Raw genomic sequence first — 16,000 nt, 5'->3', positions numbered from 1 at the left:
TGATGGGGCCTACTTGAGTTCAAACTTTTATTTTGTGCACGGTTGTGTGAAAACAAAAATTTGTCCGGTCCTGTTTTCATGTTATTGTTGTATCAGACAAAAAAAAGGCATGGCATGTATCTTACATATCACAGTATTTTTTGAAATTGAATTGGATTCTTACATGTAAAAGCATGATTTGTGAGGCCTGTAGTATAGCCATGTCAGTTCACGAGGTTCCCAATTTTTTTTACAATAAATGATTTTGTACTTTATTAAGTCTATAAAATACTGTGATATGTAAGATATAGGCCATGATTAGTTATATTGGAATTCATTGTAGCTATTGTCTATAGAAACCGCACTATACCTGACATTTAGAATAGAATGAAATCATTATAGAGGTTTTTTGAAAAATTGTCAAAAACCACACACCACTGTTAGGTTTCATGTTGTGTTCGCACATAATATATGCTACAAAGTTTCGGTATAGCAAGCTATACCTTTTAAACCTTTGTTATACTCTGTCAAATCAAATAACAAGTGTACTATCTTATCGATGAGTATGCTCAGGTATCGATCCACAGGGACGGAAGAAAACGACCGGACTTATCCTAAAATCACTTAAGATTCTAGAAGTGAGAGAAATTGGTTTGATTTAGTTCTAACAATTCTACTGATTTATGACAAGTTTAAAATACAATAAAAGAGAATTAAAGTTGTTTTCAATTGATAGAAAGGCGTTTCCAGGGTTCAGATTTCATTTCTGTTCAGCCCCGAGGCATACAGCCCGTATGGATTCCCGTACGGTTCGTAGGGGACCCCGAGTTAATGTTGCAGCTACTGTTTCCTGCGTTGATACTAATGTTTAGGGTTTCCATCGACCAGATCTAAATACCTAACCTCAACTTTCGTATTTTGGCCTAGTACCCGATTACCGGACTCAAATACTTCCCTCTTAGATGCGTTAAACCTCAACTTTCGCATTTTGGCCTAATTTATCAAAGTTACTTGTTGGTTTACTAAAAGTATCCAACGACTTTCGCCTCAAGAAAAGTTTCACCTTTCGGGTACTCCTTGGTTTCACCCTACTTCACATACTTTATTCGGTTGGATTAAATGTCATAGACTTGGCTCCTAACACTTAGATGTGCGCATTCATCTAACGGGATGACTAATCAATTCAAGCAAGCACAAATAAAGCAATCAAAATACTACACAACAAGGTAAAAACAAAGCATTCAACACAAAACCCAAGTAGCATGCAAACAAAGCCAAACTAGAAACTACATCTTAGCCCTAGAAACAACGTAAATTAGCTACTCATGTTCACAAGATAACACAAATAACAAGAGATGAAAGAGTTCATGACAAAACAGTGGAAAATCCGAAGATCCGTTGTAAACTCACGTTCTTCACCTCTCTTCCTCTTCTCCTCCTCTTGTATTTTGCTCCAAGAAAAGTTGTCCTGATTCAATGACCCAATCCCCCTTTTTCTGCTGTGGAATATCTCATTTAATGCCTCAGATCACGCCCCCAGAAGCTTCCTTTTCGGCCTCCTTAAATTATTCTCATTTCGGATTCCAGCTGGATTTTCTGAATTAGCATCGTACGGTCCGTACGGGATCTAGTACGGACCGTATGCCTGTGCTTTGACTCGGAGACTTTGTGCCTCTGTTGTTGAACCTTCTGTGTGGTTGGGCAGATCTTGTACGGTCCGTAAAAAATGTCATACAGACCGTATGAAAAGTAGTCAGATCCAGTTTTTCGCCATTTTTCTTGCAAAATACCAAACAAAGCATAGCAGTACCACATTTCATCGAAATACAAGTAAAAAGTACACATTTATAGGCTTTAAAGCACATGTTTCAGTGTAAATCAGGGCCGTAATTTAGATATAATATGGAGATATCATGTTGCAAAGTTTTTCTAAGGATGTGGTCTGCAAACTAGAGGTTTTTTTTGTAAATATTGATCTTTGGGAGTGTGGTTATGTCAGTTTAAACAAATAATAAGATATCTATGTACATATGTACACAGGAGTTTCAAGGGATGTTCAAGATATAGTATGTTCCTAACTTCATATCCAAAATTTGTCAGATATAAAATTTAGTCTGCAAGTATAGATAGTTATAGAGAGAAATGGTTATAGGAAGTATAGATGCTGATATGCATAAATTATTCTTAGTAAAATCCTTCTAATAATTAGACTATCAAATATTAACGTAGGATGGCTAGGGAACGGTCTAGGAGACCACCCGCAGCCGACCCGGTTGATGAGCTCATTCCCGAAGACAGCAAGGAACATTTCAGTCCTTTATTATGGATGCCTCACGATGAGCACCGAGTCTCAGAAGCATCTAAAGAGGTACTTGATTACTTTTTTTTTGTAAGTTTAAATTTTGTTGAGTTTTTGTATTTTTAGGTTTTCATGTTGTTTACTTTTTTCAACGCAGAGTGAGGCAATTATAACTACCATGAGTCGGCATTATGACATGCAGTACTACACGCTGATGGAGCCGTATCTGCAAAATTTGGGGGTGCAACATTTGGTAAATATTCTAGAGTCGGAGAGTAAGGGCATTAACGCGTCTCTCATTGCAGGACTAGTGGAGCGATGGCGCCCCGAGACGCATACGTTTCACTTACCTTTTGGAGAGATGACAGTGACTCTCCAAGACGTCAGTGCTCTATGGGGTTTGCCTATCCAGGGCTTGCCCGTTGGTGGCATATCTGACCCCACAGATTCGGAGGACATCACGATTAATTACATGCTCGCAGAGTTGTTGGGAGCAGAGCCCAACATACGCAGCAATAGGGGGAAGTCCAAGTACTGTCTGGACAAGACGAAGCCGCGACCTATGTTTGCGAGAGGTCTGGGTAGGGATCCCACTCAGCTCGAGATTGAGAGGTACTCATACAAACTATTCATATTACATTTATTTTGTACTATGTTTCATGCGGAAAAATGAGTTGCTCTGTAATTTCGATATTACAGATACACACGGGGATTCGTGATGGACCTATTTGCTGATTCAACTAGTGATACCATCCCGATAATGTATCTAGAGCTGCTGCGAGATCTTCAGCCGTCGAGCTGTAGGTATAACTTGGGTGGGGCTGTCCTAGCACATCTTTACACCAACTTGTGCCACGGTTGCAAGGTCAGTATGCTATTTCTGTCTTATTTTAATTATCTATCTGGTCATGCACTTGTTGTCTTATTTTAATTATTTAACTTATCCCTGACGGCTAATATTATTCAAAATATAGCGGAAAACTAAGCAAATCTACAGGCCGATACTACTACTGCAGCATTGGTCATGGTCACGGTTACCGGTAGGGGTACCTGAGCCGAACGAGGATCCATGGGGAGAGCCCGACAGTGGAAATCGACCGGTATTTGGCATGAAATGGTACGGACGTAACGATTACAAGGACAACCCTCACGAAAAGACAGTAGGTATCAGCTTAGTCCGATCTCAGATTCAGAGTCTGGGTGAGACGTAGGTGATCTGGACTCCGTACCATGAGCTATACACTGAAGGGAGGCTGCCGCAGATTGTAGCGGATGATCATGAGATGTGGCTCTACAGGGGTCCGCTGGTGTGCTTCTGGATAGTGGAGCACCACTATCCAGACCGGGTCCTCCGTCAGTTTGATTTGCCTCCACTGCGATAGAGATTGGAGTGAGTATCACTCGGAGCACTACAACATGGCAGCGAATATGAATGTCAACTTTGGCAGATGTCCGAGGTTGATGCGATGCAATTCCAGGGAGATCCCATACTGAGATATTAGGCTTGGTACCTGCGGGTCGGCATGGCATCGGTGTATATAAAGGGACATTACGGTGACTTTCTTCGCTCGAAGATCTTCGACGATGATGGTTATACCCCCACTGGCCGAAAAGGTGCTCGCCATGTAATGCACCTAGAAGAACACATTTTTGAACAGTATGAATCTTTTTTTGTAGGTTTTTTTTAACTAACCTTGTTTTATTTTTTTAGCGGCTGGTAGCGCTTAGAGGTGCCGCGCGTTCAATCATTTGTCTTGAAAAAACTGGCTACAGAGCGGTCGGGCATGCGATGTTACACTTGGTTGCCCCTTGCATTGAGGACCACGGCCACGAGGCAAAGCTGGTCACTATGCTATGAGACGCCGGAGAGGATATTGATTGGTGCAGAGTACAATCGAATGAGCCTGACGCGCCACCTGTTTTGAACAGTGAGATGCCACCGGAGCCCTCAGGGCAGCCAGAGTGGAACTATCATCGTTTCGTACTTACCATGGCCAGTTGGCACGCCTACCGTGATGCGCACGGACGTCCATTTCTTCCCCCGGTATGTGATTCCTTTATTTTATGTCAAGTTAGTTGAATTAAGTTATTTTATGCCAAGTTAGTTAAAATATCCTTCTCTTTAAACTAATTGGTATCCTTGCAGGGTCCTTCCTACATGCCTCCACTGCCTGAGCCGCATGAGCAGCACGGGTTTCCGGACCCCCAGCCCATGCACGAGTCTCCGGATCTGGACATCAGCGTTGATATGTCGGTGTATCCTTTTGAGCCCACAGTCGCCTCCCCGCATCAGCCGTATCCAGCCAGGGCTCACGATTGGGAGGCATCTGGTAGCGGGACTCAGCCTGACTATGCGCTCCAGTTTGTGGATTCCCTATTCCATACCCCACCCCCTCCGCCAGCTACCCAGGTTGCCGAGCCCGATGATGCATGGAGTAGTGCACTCAGGATGAGTGTACAGGCCGAAGCCCGAGGAACTTCATACACCAGCCCGCAGAGCGCAGCACGGAGAACTACAGTGGAATGACTGGCATGAACGGAATTTCAGCAGGGAAAATAGGGGCCAAGCACCTGACCGATATAGCCCTTCGAATTACCGTTGAGTTTAGTTCAGTTTAGCTATGTTATGTTTTATTATGTTTGAGTTTTTGTTCAGTTGTGCTATGTTATGGTTTATTATGTGGTATTATGTTTTCCTTTAGCGTGGTATTATGTTTTATGTTTTATGGTTTATTATGTTTTGTTCAGTTTAGTTTCGTTATATCGTTCTTGGGTAGTATTTAAAAATAACAAAAATAAGAAAGTTAAATAAAATAAGAAAAAATAAAATAGTGCCAAAAAAACAAATAAAAAAATAAGAAAGTTTATTATATAGTGCCAAAAAAACGGATAAAAAAAAAAGGAAATCTTACGGTTTGGATTAAAATTTCAAACCGTAAGGATTATTTACGGTTTGGATTTTTAATTCAAACCGTAAGATTTCCTTACGGTTTGGATAAAAATATAATTTTAGCAAACATCTGATTATTTATAATAAAATATTAATAAATTTGGGTATTTTTAAAAAAATCGGATCGGTTAGTTACACCTTACACCACTACCATGTCTTTCTCATCACGATTGGTCCCACCCCTGCCCTGCGATGGCCTAGCAAAAAGTAGAAACAGAACCCATACACTGGGAATTTGCAATTGCATAAACGGTGTTCAATTGCATTTAATAAAGACTAGTTGTAAATTACTTACAGCTTCTAATTCACATCTCATCTCTGACTCTGAGAAACTCAATAAAGCACACAGCTCTCGTTTAATTCTAAGAACCGTGTTCACCCGATCAAGCACCAAGTAAATTCGTGCGGAGACCGTAGTAGTAAGTTCGGATCCAGAGATTGTCGGTAGCAAATACTTGTGAAAAAAACATGTATGGAGTCGATTTCCTACCCAATTCTTGATATAAGTATCTTATGGGGCCCTCTCATCAGTATTTCCATTGTCTGATATCCTTTCTGAATCGAGACAATCGTATAAATCATTATATGAAGACGGAGCAGTACAATTTAAAATAAAATAGATTTAGAAACCCTAGTGTTCAACAAATTATGAGACGTCCTTTGTCGTACGTTGCTACTCCTGGTGCATCTAGAGTAGGCGATTGATTTGTTGTTGTTGGTCAGGAGTCAGGACTCTTTTACTTGTCCGGCTCCTTTGAAGTAACTCAAATTTTGATTTTAGATCTGGACTGTCTTATCAGAATCCGGGCCGATCCGATTCGAGGTGGAATGCACGGGATCCCTTTAATATTCGTGTCGGAACAAATCGGACAGTCCGGATGTAAAATTAAAATTCGAGTTACTTGAGGTGATATGAATTGTTTACGAGGGGACTAAGAATACCGGGTCGAGTCGGGTCGGGTCGGAAAGTCCGATCCCAACGGTTTACCTACCGATGGCGACGAAGAAAGCGTCAGCTACTCTTACAAACCGAATTCTATTATTCCTTGGTCCTCTCTTCTCTAACTGCGCCAACCGATGCATTTTGCGGATCTCCGCCTCTAACAGCGCCGCCTTATCCGATGGAGAAGATAGCATCGCTGCTGTGTGTTTTGCTGATCTGGAGCTCCTTCGGAGAGGTCAAAGGTAGGCCCGATAAGGAGACGAGAGAAAAGTTCTACGGGAATCTCGTCAATGGATCCAAAAACAATACCTCTGGAGAAGATAGCATCGCTGATATCTTCGATCGTGTGCTTGAAAAGGAATTTTCTGATAACGATGCCCCTGAAAGTAAGATTTTTCATTTTTTTCATTTATTTCTTTTTCTTTTTCACTTCTGCATATTAATATATACTTCAAATCGAGTTGAGATTTCTCTTCCTTTTCGAGGAAATAAAAGTGCATGTTTTAAGTATCAATTCAAGTACTTGCAATTTCATAGTTCAGCGATATAGAAAGGATGATAATTTGTCAAATAGCCTAGTTATGGTTGATTTTATCATATTTTATCACTACTGGTTTGCTTAACTAAAATAGTATAATTTCCTACTTCAACAATAATGTACTATTGATTCCAATTGAAAAATTAGTACTCTGTTACATCCCTATTATCAGAAGGGTATAAGAAAAAAACTATCCACTTACAATGACATGACAATGTACACAAATGGATTTATTACAGCCAGATTAACTGAGAAATAGGGGAGCACAAAGCAGAACAAAAAGATACTATTTTAGTTAGCAATGCGCAAAATTAGCTACCACTTGTAATTGCAAAAAAGAAATACGACAATAGAAGGACTAATTAGAAACGAACTTTGCTTATTCTAATACTTTTATGTTGATAAAATTGCTCATGTAGAGTTCAAAGGTGTTGTTGGATACTTTTTTTTTTCTGATTCTTACATGTCACTGTTTCCATTTGCAGCTCCAGACAAGAATAGCTTCAATAATAGCATTGCAGATAATCAAGTAGGTGTGACTTTCCTCCGTGTTTTCCTATTGCTTTGTATATTCTTTCTAGAATAAAATAGAAACCAGTCTATATTCAGTTCATACCATCTGAGCTACAAACATCTCAAGGTCCAATTGCAAAGCTCAATTTTTCTGTACTTTAGCATGGTTTGAAAAGTTACTGACAAGCAAAACTTTTGTTCTCTGAAATACTTTCTCTATTATAATACGTTTCATTATATGAAACAACCTGTTTCTCATGCTAATAATTACACACTAAGCTCATGACTAACATAATTCAATTTTCTACATTTGAATTAAAACAATGACACCAAACTGGTTGTTGTAATCATCAAATGCTACTCTGTACAGGCTGTTTTGGAGACTGTAGCAATTATTACACATGACAAGAAGAAAAATGAATCCCATCAGGGCAAGTAAGTTGGTGTTGTAAATCCATGTCAACTAGAACAATTTATATGGCATATAATAACATGTTAACCACTTTGATGTTTTGTTTGTTATTAAAATACAGTACTACTAAATCTTTCCAATTCGGTGATGTTTTTGGTTCGGAAAGTGATGGTTCTGATGACGGGACAACTTTGATTGACAGAGAGGTATTTTTTTATGAATATTCATGCAAAAAGTTCATGCTTTGTTTTTATCAACTTGCTGAAAATCATAATGTGTTAGCTTATATTTTTTTTGATAAAAAAATAACATAAATTGAATTACTTAAGAAATTAATATAATTTGGCATGTTCTGTAGAATAATGAATATGTGATGTCCAACCGTAAATCTAAGTTCCCTGTTCTTCAAGTAGATTTAAGGTACTTCTTTGACTAGTACTTTCCATTATTTTTTCTCCCCTTTCCTTTCTTTTTCTTTATTGAATTCTATCAAACTGGACTGAGACAAGTTACGAATACAGGTTAATTTCAGATTTGGTTGTTGTAATTGTTTCTGCAACAATTGGCGGCATTCTGTTTTCATGCCTGGGACAACCTGTAAGTAACTATATTATCTGCACTGCATAATTGGATATGCATAAATCCGTGCATTTTCCTTTTTGGAAATTAAGTTATTTTAATAATTTAGTTGAATTTCTTACATTTTGCAAGGTTATTGTTGGTTATCTTCTTGCGGGGTCTCTGATCGGGCCAGGTGGATTGAATTTCATTAGTGAAATGGTGCAGGTAATTGCCTCTCTTTAAGCTATGCAAAACTGAAAATTATTCACGCAATACAGTTCGTAAATCATCTTTGATTGAACTTAAACATACAAACAAACAAAATAAATATCTTGCCATTGTAGTTATGACTGCCGTTGGATGGTAGTTTGCTTATCTATGCTCTTCCAAGCATTAACTTAGTGCTTGGCTACTTTCAGGTTGAGACAGTTGCGCAATTTGGTGTGGTATTTCTTCTCTTTGCTCTAGGTCTTGAGTTTTCTTTGACAAAGGTATCCTCATGTATTTAAATGTGATTGTTATAAATTGTGTATCTAATTCTTTGAACCAGCACTTATCTCAGTGTTTGTTATATATAGTTGAAACTAGTTGGTGCAGTTGCCATCTTTGGAGGTCTACTTCAGATTGTCCTTTTCATGTTCCTATGTGGAGTAACTGCCATGGTACATTAGTTCCATGTTATATTGATCAAAGTTGTACTTTTTTATTAAAATCACATGGTGATGTACAAATGTTATTTCATGTAGATGTGTGGTGGTAAATTGTCTGAAGGCGTATTTGTAGGCTCATTCTTGTCGATGTCTTCAACTGCAGTGGTAATGGTTTGAGTACCTGTTGTGAAGTAGCATGAATTTAGATTCATTTCTTTTTCAGAAAGTAACAATAGCATTTAATTCCTTTACGATTTCAGGTTTGCAAATTTTTGGGAGAGAAGGGAAACACAAATGTGCTTCATGGTCAAGTTACTATTGGCACACTGATTCTTCAGGTTTAGAATTTTTTTCAGAGTTATAAAGTTGTTACTTTTTTTAATAGAAAATCACCTAGTAGATAAGTAGCTAATTACAATACTTGGTTTGCAGCTTTGTTGGCCAACCCAAACTTTTCCCCCTTTTTTTGTGTTCTTTTCAGTAAGGTGAATTTGCATCTTTTTTATTTTCTGCAGGACTGTGCAGTTGGCTTATTATTTGCTCTACTTCCAGTATTGGGCGGCAACAGTGGTGTTTTAGGAGGAATAATGTCTATGGGAAAGTTGTAAGAAATATATATGATTTTAGAAACTTCATTCTAAATTTACAAAATTATACATCGTTGTTGGCCATTTAAACATTATTATGTAATGGAAGCACGGTTTTCTCAAATACAGGCTATTGGTGCTTTCTGGTTTTATAGCTGTCACAACTTTTCTGTCATGGTCCTTTGTTCCTCGATTTTTGAAGCTCATGACCCATTTATCATCGCAAGTGAGTAATACAGCTTTTGTGTTTCTTTGTGCACCATTTGACTAGGATCAGGCTTGAACTCTTTGATTATATGCCTAGATTTGAGAGTCACAAAAAATAAAAGAAAAAGAAAAATGATCTGCCTAAGTTTTCTTACTATATGCCACTGCTCTATTCATCAAGAGTTATCATTATTGATTATATTTTTTTTTCAGACAAATGAGCTGTATCAGTTAGGTGCCGTGGCATTCTGCTTGTTACTTGCCTGGGTTAGTACCTGCTCAGTATATAAATCTCCAATATACAAACCATAAGTGATGATATAAGTGTAATAAAACAATTATAGTATCTAAATCCTTCATCAAAATTTCTCTCAGAAATATATATAAAAAAACAAAAATAAAGTGTTATTGCAGCAACTGATCTACTTTTACTGTACCACCTTTTGTGCTGGTTAGTGCAGTGATGTGCTAGGTTTGAGTTTAGAGCTGGGTTCTTTTGTTGCTGGTGTTATGATATCCACCACTGACTTTGCTCAACATACTATGGAGCAGGTAGGTGATTTCCTCTTTTCTTGCAACTCTCATCTTAGATTCTTCGCTCTCATTTGATGATATTTGAATTTTTTATGTTCTTAAATGAAGGTGGAGGCAATAAGAAACTTGTTTGCAGCACTATTTCTTGCTAGCATTGGGATGCTGATACATGTGAAGTTTCTATGGAGCCATGTAGACATACTACTTGCTTCTGTCATTCTTGTTATTATAATCAAGACAGTTGTTGTTACCGTAGTCGTTAAGGCGTTCAATTACAGCATCAGAACGGCTTTTGTTGTGAGTATCATACCCATTACAAACAAACTCTCATTTATTAATACCAAGGTCACATGAGTCTTATTATTTTATTCTGTGCTTCAGGTAGGATTATCTTTAGCGCAAATTGGTGAGTTTGCGTTTGTACTCTTAAGTCGTGCTTCACATCTTAACCTTGTTGAGGTGATTCTCTCTCATCTCCTGCACATTTCTTTCTGTTATCTTCTCACTATCTGATAAACATTTTTGTTGCTTATATGTGGCCTTAACAATATCTAATGTACTCCTCGATGGGCTCAAGTCATTCATTTAATTGTTTACCTATAATAACTTTGCTCTGTAGCCAAGAATGTATCTTTTGCTGCTTGGGACCACGGCTCTTAGCTTGGTAAAAACTCTTTCATGTTTGTCATGATTTTGTTAGTCCATGACTTTTGGTATTTTTATTATTTTAAATTTAACATTCTGTGAATTTGTGCAGGTAACGACTCCGTTAATTTTCAAATTGATACCAGCTGTGATGCACCTTGGAATTCTCATGCGGTGGTTCCCTTCAGAGAGTACCACACAGAATGAGGTATTTCTTATTTATATCTATAACCGTTTTGCACTATAATTTTTTATAAGTAATCTATCAAGAGGCATTTGTTTATGAAACTGTTATAGAGCTGGGTATCATTGTTAATCCAGCGGTAAGTTTGGAAGTTTTTGAAATGTCTGAGTGATTAGACATACATAAGAAGCGGTGGTGATAGCTAGATTTATAACAAGTTGTGCAATGAAGTTCAAATGAGGCAAGTTGTTTTTGTTTTGTTCTCTCAGCGGGAGTTTGCTTCAAAAATTGCACATGACTGAATCTGAGAGAGAGTTTTCCCAGAGATATTTAAGTTTGCAATGCCAAAACTGCCAACCAAGTAAAGGCTCACATTGAAATTTCAATGAATTCACAGGAGAAGGCTGTAATACTTGAGGCCTACAACAACAACAGATCCTTGTGACATACATCTCAATGCTGCTCTCATTTTCTCAAATGAACAACATATTACTGCTAGCTATCTATATATGCAGAACCCAATAGCAAAGAAATAGAAGATTTTGCCATTTGTTGCCTGGAGCTCGCTCTCTCTCTCTCTTGTTAGTTACATTGATTGATCTGTATGTATATAGGATGACAATTGCAAGTGCAAATTCTCTTCTAGGCTTATAGCAAACATCTTTTCATTTTGATACTAGTTGTTTATGTAAATTAATAATGTTTAGCGGTTTATTGATTCATATTGTATGTTGTGGTTGAGTGCATTTTTATATTCTCATTTCAAAGCTGGTAATCAAAGCTTGGTAATACTGAAGAAATGAGTAAACAGTACCTGAAAACAACTTTCACCTTTTTACAAGAAATGAGAAAGTTTGGAAGAGCTGCACTCAAAACTGTGTAACTGATTTTCTTGTATTTGTTTGATTTCATCATAAGATGTCCCTCCGTAGTTAGCATCATAATTTGGCATATAAAATCTATTTCATCACTCGTGAAGTAGAAGTAGGCCTATAAAATCTATTTAAATAATCCATAGAGCACAGTTTTAAGCTATTTATATACTTTATAGTTATAGATAGTCGTATTTATACTATTTAATCTAGTTAGAAACTTATTTTTTATGCTAATTAAATTAGTTAGTATGACGTTAAATACTAGTTAATTACTATTATGTGAACTATTTATAGTTTTTTTATTAAATTTATGTAGTGCATGTATTTGTAATTTGTATTGACCATATATATTAGTTGTTTATCACTATAGAAGATATTTTTTAATCATTGAATATATTAAAACTTAAATCACAAGTGTTAACCCAATTTTTGAGTTTTGATCCGGACAGGGAACAGCCCCTAGCCCCTAGGGCTGGGGCCTCCTTAATATTCGTGTTAGAGCGGATTAGATGGTCCGGATGAAAAGTAAAAAAAAAATAGGTTACTTTAGGGATTTGAATTCATGGTCACACACCCACACACTTAGGGGTTTGTGTGCATCTCTTTTTTTTGAAATAAGGGATTTGTGTGCATCTCTCTTCCCTCCTCCTCATTTCCCTTTTCTCTCTTTCTACCGTGTCGTGTCTTGTGTCGCGTAAGGCGCGTCGGATTGAACGGTGCCGTGTCGCGTTCAACTAGAGAGCCGATTTCCTTCTTCTTCTTTGGTACCCACTTCTCTTTTCTCCTTTTATCCGACCTTTACCTTTCTTCTTCTAGCAATTTTGTTTAATTTTTAAGCTTGATCTCTTTCGTTAGCCCAAATTGACGGATTTTAATGTTCTTTGCGAAGACAAATCATATTTACTTGACGATTTGCTTTAATTTTTAAGGTTTCTCTGTTGCTTTAGCCCAAATTGCTGTTTTGGTTTAATTTTTAAGGTCTTGTACCAAATTACGTTGCTATGTACCCTTTTTTTAGATGAACTGAGCTGACGCTGTAGGAAAGGAATTCATGCAAATTTTTGTCACCATTGAGGTTTTGGGTTTTCTTTCATTTTTGCTCTTTAGTGGACCTTCCATTTGAAAATCAATTTTTTTTTTCTCAAGTTCTTCAATTTAAGGTTATTATATCAGCTGGAATTGTTAAAAAGAAAATTAGGGCTGGAAGTTGTTTTCTATTTTTAAGATTAATGTAAGGAAGATCATTGTTTGTATATATTATCTCTTTTTTAATGGTTAAAAAATGCTGAAACAATTAAATTTATTTGGCAGTTGAGTGTGGAAGGAATAATGGAGAGGCTAGGAGGGTATGCAGAAGTGAAAATTGTGGGGATGAAATACCACTACAAGAGCAGTAACGGGCAGCGCCTGCCCAATCCTCCGCCGGGCTGCCATGTCTCTCTACAACTGGAGCCCACCAATCCAGACCACCGCAATGCCATCAAGGTGATCAATGATATGGACACCCGCCACCTAGGATACATTGCCAGAGAAACTGCTGATATTCTCACTATGCTTCTCATTGACAACAACACCCTGGCTTCTGCACGCACCATCCTCTGCGGGACCCACAAACTATATCAAGATGTGATTTCATGCCAAGTCCTGCTCTTCTTTACTGTGCCGCTTGAAACCGTCCCTCCCTTGCCACCTCAGTTACGATTTCACGAGGACCTCTCCAGTCCCCATTTTGTGCTGGCCGGCACCCCTGTCGCTTTAACTGGTTATACCCTCCACGATTTTGACAAATACAAAGCCCAATGCATGGCATGCTCAACTAACACCACCGACTCTCCAGTACATGTACGTGATAGTGATGTTACTGCTCCATTGGAACCTCCTCCTCAATCCAAAGTCCAAGTACCAACTGATGAGGTGGTAATCATCGATCATAGTAAACAGTTTGATGGGATGGTGGAGTCTGATTACTCTGTAAGCGGGCCTCCAACCATAGTCCAAACCCAATTACTAGATGCCGAAATGAATGAAATTGTTTGCATGAAATGCAAACAAACGGGTACGGGCTCGTTCTTTCGGTGTGATCATAACGGATGTCCAGTGCTTATCCATGAGAGCTGCATCACTGGTGGTGTTGTTGGTCACACGTGCCTCTTTTGCCTATTCCTTGCACGTCGAGGAGAAAGATCTAGAGCGAAGAAGTATTCAGAATTATACGAATCGCTTAAATCAAAATATAAAGAAGTGAGAAAAAGTGCCATTCAGTTTTTTGGGAAGGAAACTTTTATGAGACTGCGGGAGCTCGCAGGCCTAGATCCACTTCTTCTGACCCAAGTGAAAGTACCCTGCAATGCTAACATGAAATGTAATACTAAAGAAGCAAGAGAGAAAGAAGCGGTTGGTACGAGCACAATCATAGAGAAGAGTGCATCAGAGGAGAAGGAAGAGAAGGTGGTTGACCATGGCAAGAGGAGATTGCCACCACGACCTAGCTATGACAGAGCCTGTAAAAAAATGAAACAAGCATCATCGTCGCTTTGGTAATCATCCCCCTCCCTTTTCTCAGGTTTGTTTGCCCCAAAGGCGAAGAGCAGTGACAAAGAGAGTAAGTAGGAAGAGCAGAAGAGAGGAGACAAAATTTGAGACCATTTTGCCCCTTTCTCACCATCTCTCTTGTAATCTCTGATCCTCTCTACCATGCTCCACCTCTCAGCCTTAATTTTGCTGCTCCTTTGACTTCCCCCCTTTGTTATGTTAATAAAGTCTAATAAATTAGGAAATACTACTTATCGATCATAGTCTGTTACTAACAAATCAGGTCATACTCTTAATTGTTATTGAAACATGAAGTATTTACCCAAGATGTTTGCAAATCTGAAATTTAGTAGATATTCATCTGGAAACTTGCAAAATTTTAGGTGCAGTCTATTTATATTAACCTTTACTGATAAATAACTTCCATCTCTTTTTATATCACTTCTCCACTTATAAACCTCAAATACTAAGAACTAGTCATTTATATGTTTCATCATTTGTCTGATTATTTTGCAACTTTTTTATTTGATTTCTCTTAACTTGTTTGCTTTTTGAATGCATTTTGGTGTTGGGATCAGTCAATTAGTGCAAGGTGGTGGGCTGGAGACTTACTAAAAGGTGATCTTGTACTTTTACCAATATAATTGTTTGCTTATATCCTATTGTGGTTGTAGGGAATAAATGGAAACAGGTCTTTAGTTTACTTGTTAATCATTTTGTTGTTCTCTGTAAAGTAAATGGACGTAGGTCTTTAGTTTACTGGCTATTAATCATTTTGTTGTTCTCTGTAAAGTAAATGACACAAGTCTTTATTGTTAACATATGCAATCAGCTGTTGTGGCAATGTAATTAAGCACCAACCAAATCAATTGTTAATTATATTCATTGCCAAATTGTTATTTACAGAGATAGCAAGGGCATGTGAAAAAAAAAATGTGATTCTAAATATAAAAAAAGTAGTGTCATAACTATAGCATGACAATGCCAGGCCTGTACCAGTTGGTAGTATGTCACATGTTATGGTATTTTTGTTTCATGATTTTTGTTTTTTGCTGTTAATTGCTGGCAGGTAGAAGGTAGCACGTATTTTTGTACATGAATGACGTCACTTGGTGATCTCACTGATCAGTGATCTGTGAGGGAGAAGAAGTAGCAAGACAGCCTGGAGAAGTTGTTCTAGAAGAAGACTTTTGATTTTTGGCTTTAGATAGATCAAGTACTTGTGATATATAGATATGCTGATACACTGTTAGTGGTTGTATTTTGCAGCTCTGAAGCATTAAAACTCAGAGCTGGTAGCTGGTAGCTGGTAACTGGTAACTGGTAACTGGTTGGTTGATAATAGTCACAGTCTTACGTAGATGCTAAAAGGCAGCTTTTGAAAATTAACGTTTTTATTTCTGGATAATGAAATGAATGAGACTTTGGTGTTTAAATTATAGGCCGACTCTACTCTTCTTCAATGTTGGTTTTATGCATGTCACCGTGGACTGGGCCGATGCAGGCGGCCCAAATACAAACCAAATTATAGGCCGACTTGACTCGTCTTCATCTCTTCATAAGTTCATAATTCATAATTCATAGCATACTA

The 16,000-nt window shown here is 37.9% G+C and overlaps 3 protein-coding genes and 1 long non-coding RNA gene across 9 annotated transcripts; all 4 read left to right on the top strand.

Moving 5' to 3' along the window:
* Nucleotides 1-2,143: 2,143 nt before the first annotated feature.
* On the top strand, nt 2,144-3,647 carry LOC144549379 (serine/threonine-protein phosphatase 7 long form homolog). Its single transcript, XM_078298084.1, has 4 exons — nt 2,144-2,347; nt 2,436-2,890; nt 2,978-3,143; nt 3,253-3,647. Exons 1-4 carry the CDS (start codon nt 2,210-2,212, stop codon nt 3,487-3,489), a joined length of 996 nt encoding a protein of 331 aa, XP_078154210.1. The 5' UTR covers nt 2,144-2,209; the 3' UTR covers nt 3,490-3,647.
* A 67-nt stretch (nt 3,648-3,714) lies between these two features.
* Nucleotides 3,715-4,562, top strand: LOC144549390 (uncharacterized). The gene is made up of 3 exons (XR_013509668.1): nt 3,715-3,903; nt 3,990-4,322; nt 4,425-4,562. It is a non-coding gene; the product is annotated as an uncharacterized LOC144549390 (long non-coding RNA).
* A 1,624-nt stretch (nt 4,563-6,186) lies between these two features.
* On the top strand, nt 6,187-11,709 carry LOC144549374 (K(+) efflux antiporter 5-like). 3 transcript variants are annotated; one of them, XM_078298077.1, is made up of 20 exons: nt 6,187-6,557; nt 7,195-7,238; nt 7,593-7,657; nt 7,756-7,840; nt 7,993-8,054; nt 8,156-8,231; nt 8,346-8,420; nt 8,615-8,686; nt 8,774-8,857; nt 8,942-9,010; nt 9,106-9,183; nt 9,361-9,449; nt 9,562-9,658; nt 9,853-9,906; nt 10,096-10,191; nt 10,282-10,470; nt 10,555-10,632; nt 10,793-10,837; nt 10,931-11,026; nt 11,400-11,709. In XM_078298077.1, the coding sequence occupies exons 1-20, from the start codon at nt 6,350-6,352 to the stop codon at nt 11,445-11,447; spliced, it is 1,710 nt and encodes a 569-aa protein (XP_078154203.1). In that variant the 5' UTR covers nt 6,187-6,349; the 3' UTR covers nt 11,448-11,709. The 3 variants fall into 3 exon arrangements, with proteins under 3 accessions (XP_078154203.1, XP_078154204.1, XP_078154205.1); XM_078298078.1 differs by having other exon boundaries at nt 11,272-11,709; XM_078298079.1 differs by lacking the exon at nt 7,593-7,657 and having other exon boundaries at nt 6,259-6,557.
* Nucleotides 11,710-12,504: 795 nt separating this feature from the next.
* On the top strand, nt 12,505-15,848 carry LOC144549378 (uncharacterized). Of its 4 annotated transcripts, XR_013509663.1 has the most exons (5): nt 12,505-12,641; nt 13,189-14,208; nt 14,326-14,414; nt 14,988-15,100; nt 15,157-15,452. XR_013509663.1 is itself a non-coding variant. In XM_078298083.1 (4 exons), exons 2-3 carry the CDS (start codon nt 13,207-13,209, stop codon nt 15,022-15,024), a joined length of 1,245 nt encoding a protein of 414 aa, XP_078154209.1. In that variant the 5' UTR covers nt 12,505-12,641; nt 13,189-13,206; the 3' UTR covers nt 15,025-15,027; nt 15,479-15,848. The 4 variants fall into 4 exon arrangements, 1 of the variants encoding a protein (XP_078154209.1); XR_013509661.1 differs by having other exon boundaries at nt 13,189-14,414; nt 15,157-15,449; XR_013509662.1 differs by having other exon boundaries at nt 13,189-14,414; nt 14,988-15,156; nt 15,216-15,449.
* Nucleotides 15,849-16,000: the final 152 nt, after the last annotated feature.

The sequence above is a fragment of the Carex rostrata genome, chromosome 35, assembly GCF_964058835.1.
Source record: "Carex rostrata chromosome 35, lpCarRost1.2, whole genome shotgun sequence".
NCBI classification, from domain to species: Eukaryota; Viridiplantae; Streptophyta; class Magnoliopsida; order Poales; family Cyperaceae; genus Carex; species Carex rostrata.
Note: the sequence above shows the minus strand (reverse complement) of the source record. Positions and strands in the feature narration are given on the sequence as shown.

Bases quoted from the DNA above. Each gene is read 5' to 3' on its own strand.
- LOC144549379 (XM_078298084.1), top strand. From the start codon at position 2,210: ATGGCTAGGGAACGGTCTAGGAGACCACCCGCAGCCGACCCGGTTGAT. The intron at 2,891-2,977 runs GTACTCATACAA...TCGATATTACAG, and splicing joins ACTCAGCTCGAGATTGAGAG to ATACACACGGGGATTCGTGA. The intron at 3,144-3,252 runs GTCAGTATGCTA...TTCAAAATATAG, and splicing joins ACTTGTGCCACGGTTGCAAG to CGGAAAACTAAGCAAATCTA.
- LOC144549374 (XM_078298077.1), top strand. From the start codon at position 6,350: ATGGAGAAGATAGCATCGCTGCTGTGTGTTTTGCTGATCTGGAGCTCC. The intron at 10,471-10,554 runs GTGAGTATCATA...TCTGTGCTTCAG, and splicing joins GCATCAGAACGGCTTTTGTT to GTAGGATTATCTTTAGCGCA. The intron at 10,633-10,792 runs GTGATTCTCTCT...TTTGCTCTGTAG, and splicing joins CACATCTTAACCTTGTTGAG to CCAAGAATGTATCTTTTGCT.
- LOC144549378 (XM_078298083.1), top strand. From the start codon at position 13,207: ATGGAGAGGCTAGGAGGGTATGCAGAAGTGAAAATTGTGGGGATGAAA. The intron at 14,415-14,987 runs GTAATCATCCCC...TGTTGGGATCAG, and splicing joins CAAGCATCATCGTCGCTTTG to TCAATTAGTGCAAGGTGGTG.